The sequence below is a fragment of the Podarcis erhardii genome (genome assembly GCF_964252035.2).
Source record: "Podarcis erhardii genome assembly, chromosome: 2".
In the NCBI taxonomy this organism is placed as follows: Eukaryota; Metazoa; Chordata; class Lepidosauria; order Squamata; family Lacertidae; genus Podarcis; species Podarcis erhardii.
Genome location: NC_138498.1, coordinates 24,510,556 through 24,522,757, shown reverse-complemented (window position 1 = coordinate 24,522,757; position 12,202 = coordinate 24,510,556). Strand labels below are relative to the sequence as shown.

The following is a 12,202-nucleotide window of genomic DNA, read 5'->3' as shown; positions in this document are numbered from 1 at the left end:
CCCCCCCCCCAGCATCTAATCTAGCTAAGCAATTTTTGTACTCCCCCCCCCTATTTAAATCGGTGCTAGGTGCCATTTTTGTACTAGTTTCAAATACATTTCCTTCAATCTTGCTGAGGTTGTTTTGTGCAGAAATGTTCATTTGCTGTGGTGCAGCAATAAAATTGCTAGCACATTTGCTAAGCTAATCAGGATCCGGTTTGGTTAATCGCTTCCAATCTAATTCCCATACCCGTCTTAAGATATTATTCAACCTTATGTAGGGTTATCTGTGATCCTTGTTTTTATGTTTGTTCTTATCCACTATTTATTTCACAGCAGAAGTTCATATCTGGTGGATATTTTGATATTCTGCACTTTTATGAAACATTAAGAAATTGCAATCCTAAACTGGTACAGTGGACGCTCAGGTTGCGAATGTGATCCGTGCGGGGTGCACGCTTGCAACCAGCGTCTGTGCACGCGCGGGTTGCGATTTGGCGCTTCTGCGCGATTTAGCACTTTTGCACATGCGAGACCCCCGAAACCCGGAAGTAATCCATTCTGGTAGTAGTAGTAGTAGTAGTAGTTATTATTATTTACTTATATGCCACCCATCTAACTGGGTTGCCCCAGCCACTCTGGACAGCTTCCAACAGAATATAAAAAAGATAGCAAAACATCAAACATTAAAAACATCCTGATACAGGGCTGCCTTCAGATGTCTTCTAAAAGTTGTGTAGTTCTTTATCTCAGCATTCCACAGGGCGGGCGCCACTATTGAGAAGGCCCTCTGCCTGGTTCTCTGTAACTTCACTTCTCACAGTGAGTGAAATGCCAGAAGGCCCTCAGAGCTGGACCTCAGTGTCCCAGCTGCACAATGAGGGTAGACACTCCTTCAGGTATACAGAGCCAAGGTCATTTAGGGCTTTAAAGGTCAGCACCTTTAAAGTGTCTACTTGTTGTATGGGCTTAGAAGGATTTAACTTTGATCCCTATCCTGCAAATACTAGCAAATACTTATCTTTTTCAGCTGACGCCAGAAATTATTTTGGTTGTATTTATTATTATTAAAGTCAGCCATTTTTAAAGAAGTTGACAATATATCACAGCAATGAAGCAATGCAACTTTAATTTGGAGAGAAGTTAACTTTTCCTTTTGCTATGCTTTAAATATATAAAGATCAAAGAAAAGAAAAGAACTGAGATTCAAATTCAACTTTTAAGCAAAAATGACAATGTCTTCATGAGTTAATATTAATCCTTTAATTATGAATTTCAAAGGTTTAAATACTTTCTCTGACCTTGGCTTTAAATAATTATGCCAAGTGCAGCTTTCTTTAAATTCAAAAAAGATTCTGAATTGTTGATCACAGCCTTTAATGGTTTCAGGCTGGCAGATTTCCAACGTAATCCTTAGAATGCTGTTTAAAATTATAGACCAAGAACCTGATGCAGGTAAATGAAATGTCAGTTTCACAAAGGCTGTTCCAACTCTATATGCAAATTGCCCCATTTGGTTGCTACATTTCATCTTGTAATAAATTGCAGATTGTGTTTTAATACACACTAAAACATTTAAACACCTGAATGTTGACCAATGGAGATAAGCATTTTGAGAAGTTCCAACGCAGTTTTAACACTGAGCCACAAAAAATGTATCATTTTTATTAGGGCCATAAATATCAGGGATTCAAGATAAAGTCAAAGCAGCACCAGAGAATCTGCCACAGCAGTGGCCAATGCCCTCACTCCCAAAAGAATAAAGTAAAATCAAAACAAATGAGATCAAAATGTCAAGTTCAATAGGCTTTCTTAATTTACATTAAGAATTCTGTGCAATTTAAAGTGCTCAAAATGACCCTACTCATATGGTGAGATGTTGGGCATTATAATAATGTATATAATGTGTATACTGCAGGCATACACATATACATCTGTCCACAACGCTGGCACTTAGTTTTAGGGAACCCCTGGGTATGACTCTGTCAGGAACTGCCATCAGAACAGGGACGGGAAACAAAGGGGTAGTTGTGTCACAGGGAGCCTCCGAAAATCATGCGAAGCAGTTCCTCTTCCGGTGATGAGTAAAACCCCACCTCCAGTGGGGAAGAGGTGAAAGGACCAGAGGATGCTGGTGGGAGCCTCAGCACCACTTCTGGCAAAGCCGGCCAGGAGGGAAGCATGCCCCTTCCATCGCCCACCCTGCGCAGAAGTCTAAAGCGCAAAGAGGGAAGGAAGAGGCTGGGTGTAACGAGGCCTTTCTGCTGGAGGAGGTCCAGGAAACAGGCACTCCCGGATTCTGCTAGTGATTGAGGCAGACATGAACTTTGGGGTTTTGCACTGTAAATAGTTTGCACCTAAATAAAACCTGTAAAAGACAGGTCAGAGTCCTGCCTGGTTACTCGTGAGCAGCCACCCTTGCCATCTGACAGACTCCCTCAGCAGGATCCCCCTTATTACAAATACATTCACTTTGCTGAAGTCACCACCTACAGTGGTGCCCCGCAAGACGAACGCCTCGCAAGACGGAAAACCCGCTAGACGAAAGGGTTTTCCGTTTTGGAGGCGCTTCGCAAGACGAATTTCCCTATGGGCTTGCTTCGCAAGACGACAGCCCATAGGGAAATCTCCGGGACAGTGGGGAAGCGCAGCTCGTCTTCCCCGCTGTCCTCGGACCTCCTCCGAAGCCTGGCGGCGGGGCGGGGACACCTCCTCCCGCCGCCGGGCTTCGGAAGGATGCCCCGATGCCGGGCGGCGAGGCAGGAACGCCTCCCCCCGCCGCCCGGCATCGGAACGATGTCCCGAAACCGAGCGGCGGGGCGGGAAAGTCTCCCCCCGCCGCCCGGCATCGGAACGATGTCCCGAAGCCGAGCGGCGGGGCGGGAAAGTCTCCCCCCGCCGCCCGGCATCGGAACGATGTCCCGAAGCCGGGCGGCGGGGCGGGAAAGCCTCCCCCCGCCGCCCGGCTTCGGGGCGGGAAAGCCTCCCCCCGCCGCCCGGCTTCGGGGCGGGAACGCTTCCCCCCGCCACCCGGCTTCGGGGCGGGAACGCTTCCCCCCGCCGCCCGGCTTCGGGGCGGGAAAGCCTCCCCCCGCCGCCCGGCTTCGGGGCGGGAAAGCCTCCCCCCGCCGCCCGGCTTCGGGGCATCATCCCGATGCCGGGCGGCGGGGCAGGAACGCCTCCCCCCGCCGCCCGGCTTCGGGGCATCGTCCCGATGCCGGGCGGCGGGGCGAGAAAGCCTCCCCCCGCCGCCTGGCATCGGAACGATGTCCCGAAGCCGGGCGGTGGGGCCGCGAAGCCTGGGCGCGCTGGCAACTCTCCGCAAGGAGCGCTCCCGCTGCTTGCGGAGAGGTCCGCGAAGCCTGTCCTGGACCTCTTCTGAAGGCAGGCGGGGGGCAAAAGTCTTTGTCCCCCCTGCTTGCCTTCCCAGGGGCTTTTAAATCGCCCGGACAGCGGAGAAGTCCTCCGCTGTCCCGGCGATTTTAAAATGCCGCCCGCCAGAAGAGGTCGGGGGAAGGCGGTTTCCATAGGAACGCATTAATTGATTTTCAATGCATTCCTATGGAAAACCGTGCATCGCAAGACGAAAAACTCGCAAGACGAAGAGACTTGCGGAACGAATTAATTTCGTCTTGCGAGGCACCACTGTATTGAAGGAGATGTCTCTCTATTGCTGTTCACCATAGTGCAGGGTTTTTCAACCAGTGTGCCGTGGCACCCTAGGGTGCCTTAAATGATGGTCAGGGGTGCCACAGTCAACACTGGCCTCTATCCCTCTTTCCTTCTCTCCCTCCTCTGATGCCCTCTTGTGTCTCTGTCCCCATCAGGCTGCTAGGGCTGTTGGCATCCTCTTCCCAGACCCCTGGTGGGGTTGCATGAAGAGACACCTCTCTTTGGGGTGGGGTGGGTGGCTTAGAGACCTGGGGCAGCTGCCCGGAGGACTCCCAAGAAGAGGGGGGAGGAGAGGAGCCTGAGGGAAAACTCCACAAGGGAGGGTGTTTGAAAAGGGATGGCTCTGCAGGCAAGGGGTGACATAACTGGATTTCTGAGGCTCAGAGCACGTTTGGCCACGGGGAGCGGCAGAAAAAATGTAGTTCCAGGCAGCCATGGACTGAGAAAGGTTGAAAACCTCTGACCTATTCCCTTGTCTACTTCCCTTGGCCACAGCAAGAGAGGAAGGGAGGGAGGAAGCAGGTTTCACAGTCATTTTCCTAGAAATGGGAAAGTCAGGTACTGTTTTCGTGCTTACCTTTTCGAGTGCCATCTCCATTTCTGTGGCATTAGACTTTTGCAGATCTAGAATCATCTTTTCTGACTCAACTTTCAGCTTGTTCATGGCAGTCTCATGATCCCGAAGAGTTTTTTGTTTTTCTTCTTCTCTAAGAAGGCTAAGTTCAACTAGCTGCTGTTTTCTCTGTGTATTCACTTGAATGAGCTCTTCTCGCAGTGTGTGGATCTGGGCTTCCATATCAGAGATGATCTTTAAAATAGTAATATAGTAGAAGTTACTTTTTATGTTTAGTTTTTCTACTAAAAACAAACACATGAGATGAGCATTTTGAGTAGAGAACTACCACATCATAGGTGTGAAAATATTTCCCTAAATTATGGGGAAGTGAGAGTGTATGAAGGTATGTATATGCGCTGTTAAAATACATCCAACATATAAAGTCTGGCACACAATGCAGACATGTTTTGTGCTCACATTAAAGCTCCCTATTCAAGACTGTAATCCATAAAGCCGTGAATTAAAAGGAGGTTTGCTACAAGCATAATATTCCGTAATATTTCACGAAATCAGGAAACAAGATTCTCTCGCATCCTGATCCATGCATTTCACTAGGGAAAAAGTTGCATTTATTTCAGTGGGACTTATTTCCAAGGAAAAAGCATGCTCAAGATTGTAGACTGTGGGCCTACTCTTGAGACAGTCGAGGGAAAACTGGAAAATGCAATGTTGAAAATCACTTACTAGAAAATAATTCTTATTTTTATACCTCATAACGACTTATAGCAAATGTTAGCAACTCTGAGGCCTCCAAAAACAACAACAAAAGGATCTGTGCCTTTGGATTGCACAAATACTGCATATCATAAACTCATGAACTTGTTTATAAATAGTATCTAGTCACACCTGTTGCAAATTAAAAATAAATTAACGCACGTGTACTGAGAAATGGAGAGGGTCTTTTAAAAAAAAATTCAGTTGCATTTGTTTATTTACTGTATTTTTCCATGTATAAGACTAGGTTTTCCCCCTAAAAAATAATGTCCAAAAATAGGGGTCGTCTTATACATGGGGGTGTCTTATAGATGGAAAAATACGGTATTTCTTGCCATTCCACTGCATTTGCAGTTAAAAAACAATAAAAATCAAACATTAAAAAAGAGAAAGGTGCAACAGATAAAAATAATCTTAAAAAATTCAGGGGCAGTTGCAAAGGTCTATTTAATCCAGCAAGTACAGTGCCTGCAACTGTAGGGTGGGGAGCACTTTAACCTCCCAGAGTAGGGAGCTACAAAAGCTACACACAACCACAGAGAAGGCCCTCTCCCACATACTAACCAGTGACATCTGGACTCAAAAACAAGCCTACCCTGTAGAATTTAGGGCAAGGAAGGCTGCTTTGGGATGAGATTGTGAACTGCTGACTGTGGGTACTCTATTCAAGTCTGAAGAACTTCCAGATGGAGAGTTATAATCATGCACTCACTCGTGTGAATCATCATATCCATCAACACTCAATCAGAAGTAGTTTGTAAAACACACTTGGTTCAATATACATTAAGAGGCAGTGGTGTAGCGTGGGTTGCCAGTGCCCAGGGCCGTGCAGAGGGTGGGAGTGAGGGATAGAAACCGATGGAATATGTGCATTCAACTGCCTAACGGTGTTTGCGTCACCCAGGAAATCACAGCCACAGAGATAAGAAGAGTCATTCAATTGCCTGGAGAGGTCACTTCCTGGTTCGCATGGAGAAGCTGTTTTCAACCAAGCCCAGCAATGGAAGCTTACAGCTGTATTGAGGCAGCATTGGGTGCTGAAATTTTGTGCCCCCTAACAATTTTGCACTCGGGACAACTGTCCCCGTGACCCCCTACACTATGCTACTATTAAGAGGTCTCTATATATCTCAAGAAAGACAGGAGTGCCTGGCGTGTTCTGGTCCATGGGGTCACGAAGAGTCGGAAACGACTAAGCAATAACAACAAATATATCTCAAGATTCAATTGATAAAAGAAATGGTTTAGTATGCAATTCACATACATAATTGCAGCTTTCTACCTTCCCTCGCTTACAGAGCTTGGCAATGTGGACTAGAAGGAGCAAACATTATAGCTACGTGGTTACTTGGCAGTTGGGGAGTGGAGACCACAAGCATGCATAAATGAGAGATAAACAGCAGCAGCAAATAGCTATCCATTGCAATTAACGTATTTCATAGTGCACAGCACAAATAATCTGAAAAAAAGTTGTTTCACTTTATTAAATCATTTCAGGTATGTAAGTTTCTAAACCTTCTGTGGCTTACTTGTCAAAACACTTATCACTTGAGTTGCCATTAAAACAAACAAACAAACAAACAAACAAACAAACAAATAATTGAGTAGTAGTTGACAAGAATCAAGGACAAGAACAACCAACAATCAAGGACAAAATAGCAGGTGCTGTTTTTAAATGTGTTGCGTTCAATACAGTATGGCAAAACTAAATTTCAATGGAATGTCAACGATTTGTAAGAATAGTCAGTTTTACACAAATATTACGGAGCTACTCAACAACACATTATATTTTGGGGGGAGATCTTAAGGGACTGTAGGGGTTAAAAGTAATGGTAATGGCAGCGGGTTCATATCTGGTTTTGTCCTAATAATAATAATAATAATAATAATAATAATAATAATAATAATAATTTATTATTTATACCCCGGCCATCTGCCTGGGTTTCCCCAGCCACTCTGGGTGAAGGACGGGTATGAAATCTTATAAACAAAACAGGTGCCAGTGGTGTTATTAAAAAAGCAAAACAGTGAGGAATACTAAAACATCCTTTAAAACAACAACATCTCCCCAAAGTCTGCCCTCCAACTGGGTTTCAATACCCAAAGGGAGATCAGCTAGAAGAAAATCACCATAGGTGGGAACATACCATGCCCCTCGCTGCACACACCCCTTTATCTTCAAAATTAGATTGAAAACCTGCTGTTTTTCTCTGCACTTGGGGAAGATCCAGTTTTAAGTGTATAGAACTGCTGTAGTCTCATCTAGTTTGACCCATTCAGGTTGTAACTTCTCCCTCAGCACATAATGGCGTTTTCTGGGTTTGGCTAACCTTCTTTCTTTCTTTCTTTCTTTCTTTCTTAAATTGCTAAATGTGCCCCCTCCCTCCCCAAAATCTATAAATTCCACTAAGCTTTGCATAACATATTGTCTAATTATTTCTAACTTTCGTCTATTATGTGTTGAGCTCCTTTAGAAGATAACAGCTTGTCTGAGAAGGAAGAGAGAACAAAGTGAATGAAGATAATGTGATACATACAAGAATTGCTACTCCATTGTTCTTTTAGTGATTGAATAATTTCTGTAGTTTCCCCCCAGATTTTTTCCACTCAAATATTTGCATTTTGTAACAGTAAAGCAAAAATGTTCTTCTTTATAATAAGTTGCCTCATTTTTATGCATACACCGCTTTAAACAAGAATATTTTTTACCGAACAGCTTATGTATGAGAATGTGCTTAATGGCAAAGCAAACACTGAAATTCACAGGGGCCTGCATACGAAATATGTTTTCAACCTAGAAAATATGTACGTTTTTGAACTGTAAATCCCAGTTTTGTAATAAGAGAGTTTCATCCACATAAATGCCACTGCTATCCAAAGGGATATAGGGAATCAGTTTCGAATTGATTCTTAAGTCTTAAATACTACCAAGATTTTGCATTGCCAAAAGGAGAAATAGGCTTACTATGTACTATTAAAGTGAAATTACCTATTAGTATTCAGATTCTACAGCTAGTATTTGGAAGGGAACCCTATAACAAGATTGCTTTTAAAAACACATTCTCAGTAGCCTACAGTGTCAGCTGTCGCTTTATGATCTCTGCGCTGCTCTTCTCTAAGTACTTCTTTCCCAAATGTCTGCCAAGCCAAATTTATATTCCCTAGCATCTGAATAAATTAGGTTTTGTTTTCTTCCACAGTATTTGACAACTATGGCTGTGGTCTTCAGACTTGTCAACAGTACATAAGCCCTAGACATTCTAGAGGAGTGCAAGTTGGAATTGCACTTTGAAGGTTTATGGGATGGGGGAAAGGAATGAATTAGTACACGGTAGTAATGTCAACCTAATAATAATAAATTCTTCAGTTGTAACAGCACAAATAGTGGCTTGCACTGTCACAGCAAAATATCATCAGATGCCTAGATAATTTCTGTTTCAGTAGAGGTGAATGGTATGATAATGCCTACTGGGGCACTGCAGTGAGGCAAGGTGGGTTTTTAACCAATAGGGCAGCTATGCTACTTCCAAAGTCACGTCAGGCTAATAACCTGCTGCAACTAGTCATGCCATCATGTTGATAGAAGACCTCTAGACTTGGCTCTTTGGTGCTATGAAAGCAGAAATATGAGTAATATAAAAATGTCTTTTGTAAAATCATTACAGCCTAAAGCAAAAACTGAACATTAACTCGGCAAATGACTCTTAGTTGAATGAGGAAATGTAAAATGGGAGAAGATAAATGGCTATTATTGTGAGAAGATTATCACTTTAAAGTCCAGGCGTAGAGTGAGAAAGGCTTACACTGACAAGAATGTGCCTGTGATCTGATTTTCATAAAGCTATGCTCTCTGGAAATTAAAAATGGCAATAATTTTTTTTTGAACCACTAAGACAGAGAGCCTTACACATCAGATAACACAGACTGAGGGTCACCAACTTTTTGGGGTCCATGGGAATATTTCAATATTTGAGAAATGGTCATATGCACACCCACTTAATCAACATTATTTATTTATTTAATCTTATTTATATCCCACCTTTTCCCCCAAACAGAGACTTAAGGCAGCTCACAAAAATTAAAACTAATACAGATAAAACACACATATCTAAAACAAGTTTACCAGTTTTTTTCCAATGACTCTGGGGATACTTTTCAACTTCCTACTAAATAGATGGATTTTGTCAGGGGACTGATTTGTAAATCGGGGGACCGTCCCCAGGAAATGGGGACGTCTGGTAACCTTATTCTAAAATCATATGGAAGGCTGTTTTTTAAATTACTGTGCATGGAATTAAGCCTGACAGAATAAAATAAAAAAAATCACCTGCCCTGGAAATGGAAGGACAACAAGGAGGAAGCCAGTCTAGATTCTCTAGGAAGGGACTTCTAAAGCCTAGGAGCAGCCACCAAGACCTCTCCCACATCCACACCTGGATTCTAAAGTGCCTTGCACAACCCCAAACATATCCATTTTTGCAAGGCAGATTTCTCAAACCCACTGCAGCCTAAATTCACCCATGTAATTATAAAACCAACATGAACTTGAAATCACGTTTATCTCCATGGTTTGCATGAAAAGGTTCATGTTCGTTGTGTCCATATGTTTTGTGTGCAGTAATACCTCAGGTTCTTAATTAAAAGGCGCTTTGTTGACCCTCAACGTTACTCTGTGGTTAAATCAATAGGCTGTTTCTATGACCCCATCTAACGTACCTTAAAGATAAAAGGTAAAGGTAAAGGACCCCTGGACAGTTAAGTACAGTCAAAGACGGTGTGGTGATCATCTCCGCTTTCAGGCCAACAGAACCGGCGTTTGTCCGCAGACAGCTTTTCTGGGTCATGTGGCCAGACCCGCTTCTGACAAAACCGCTTCTGGCGCAACGAAACACCGTGACAAGTGCCAGAGCACACAGAAATGCTGTTTACCTTCCTGTCGCGGTGGTGCCTATTTATCTACTCATGCTGGTATGCCTTCGAACTGCTAGGTTGGCAGGAGCTGGGACAGAGCAACGGAAACTCACCCCGTCACATAGATTTGAACTGCTGACTTTACAAATGGTAAGCCCAAGGGGCTCAGTGGTTTAGACCACAATGCCACCCGCGTCCCCAACGTACCTTAAACCACTAGTTATTCAACAGCATATAAAAACCATGAAATAACTCCCTGCATAAAGTGAGCAAAAGGCATTTATCTACTTTTTGGAAAAGACCAGAGACATCTTTATATTGTTTAAGCACTGGTGATTTGATTTGTCCATAGCACTGCGCCTGGCAAGGTAGCCCAGAGAAGGTCAAATCCCTTTGCTGTATCAGTACAATTACTTGCTCAGAGTCGTGCAAGAAAAGAATATGGCTCTTTTAAAGCAAACCTAATATGTTTTAAGGGATGCGGGTGGCGCTGTGGGTTAAACCGGCTTCCTTGGCCAATAAAGCGAGATGAGCACCGCAACCCCAGAGTCGGCTACGACTGCACCTAATGGTCAGGGGTCCCTTTACCTTTAATATGTTTTAAAGAAGTCCGAGTCACTTTACATTTTTGAGACACAACAATTGTGCCAAAATAGAAGAGTAGCCACCACCAACTTTTGCTGTCTGGGCATGATGGGAGCTGTAATCTGAAGGGCATTAGATTGGCGAAGGCTGGAGAAAAGATTATCATAACTGAGTCCACAGTGTTACCCAGCGCAAATATGTTTAGGGAAGTTTTTAATATTTAATGCTGTTTCGTTTTTAACACTTGATTGGAAGCCACCCAGAGTGGCTGGGGAAACTCAGCCAGATGGGCGGGGTATAACTAACAAACAAACAAACAAACAAACAAACAAACAAACAAACAAACAAACAATATTATTTGAAGGGTTTCCCTAACTAGGCCCCAAGTCAATGGGGAGCCTAAGAATCAAATGGCACATTATGTTAATAGTTTTCAACTGACTTGCTGAAAAGTGACCCTGCCTCTTTAGAAAAGCAATGCCACAGGGCACCCTGAGCCAGACCAAGACTATGGATCAGGTAAAGGAGGGTTAAACCCTTCCTCCAGGATAGTTTTCTCTTGGAAAATTACTTGCAAATAGCAGCTTGGGAGATTATTCCCTCGTGCAATAGTTCCAATTTGGATCCAGCTGCTGCTTTTTTTAAAGAAAGACATGACACTTGTTAAGGCCTTTCTTCGTGTGCCCCTTCCACAAGAGGTTTGGAGGGTGGTAACAAGAGAACGAGCCTTTTCTGCAGTGGCCCCTGTTTTGTGGGATGCTGTCCCCAGGGAGGTTTGGCTGGTACCTTCATTATACACCTTTAGGCACAAGGCAAAAAAGTTCCTCTTCAACCAGGCCTTCAGCTGATTATCATCCTATACCCTTTTAAATGTGTTGTGGGAGGGGTGAGGGGTTCTTGGTTTTTGTTCTTGCTTTTATTATGGAATTTAAGCTTTTTATCTTGTATTTTTATGTATTTTTATCTTGTATTTTATGATATTTAGGGATGAAGAACAGTATACTAAATAAATAAATACCTACATATTTGTTTTCTGTGTGGGTTTATCCCCCTATACTTGATTTTGCACACACACACACATGAAATGTACGGCCAGTTCTAAGTGTATTAGTTAAAAAAACAACAACCCTATTTACACAACATGTTGTTTGATCCTCATTGTCCACTTTGACATTTCTGTGAAGTGGTTTGCAGTTAAAGTCATTTGCATCCAACTGACTAGAACAAATTAAAGCCAAGTCAAAAGAGCCTTCAAAGTCAGATTATGGTTCCTTGTATTAGTTTCATTGCTGTATACATATAACGTGCTTGACAGTAGTGTCAATTTGATCTTCATCCATCTTGGCTTGAAACATTTTGCTGGGATAAACTGGCACCACGAGTTTAGAGCATTGCAAACACCTTTGGGAGGGCTCAGCACAACCCCCAAGGAAGGCAATTTTCTGTTCCTTTCTGGCAAAACTATAATCAAATCATCATGATGGTAATTTAGAGCCATTCTCCAATGCAAAATTAAACAGGGTAATTGAGTAGGTGGTGGCTGATCAACTCCATATATTTCTGAATGAGACTAAATTTCTAGGCCAACTTCAGTTGTTCTGCAGGGCTGGTAGTGGAACTCAAATCACATTAGAAGATAAGTTAAAAGTGAATATAGATGAAATAGAAGTAAGTGAGATCATCTGGTCTAGATAGGGGTCACACCCCTTGAAATATCAGGAT

General features: G+C 43.2%; 1 protein-coding gene across 4 annotated transcripts in view; it reads right to left on the bottom strand.

Moving 5' to 3' along the window:
- The window catches only part of CEP112 (centrosomal protein 112), a 224,113-nt gene that overhangs the window by 81,300 nt on the left and 130,611 nt on the right, over positions 1-12,202 (bottom strand). For all 4 annotated transcript variants that reach the window (XR_014153298.1, XM_081849579.1, XM_081849578.1 and 1 more), the window contains one exon: positions 4,232-4,462. Coding sequence is in view for 3 of the 4 variants with exons in the window: in XM_081849579.1 (XP_081705705.1) it covers positions 4,232-4,462 (231 nt within the window). In the remaining variant the exon portion in view is untranslated. The remainder of the gene's footprint in view (positions 1-4,231; positions 4,463-12,202) is intronic.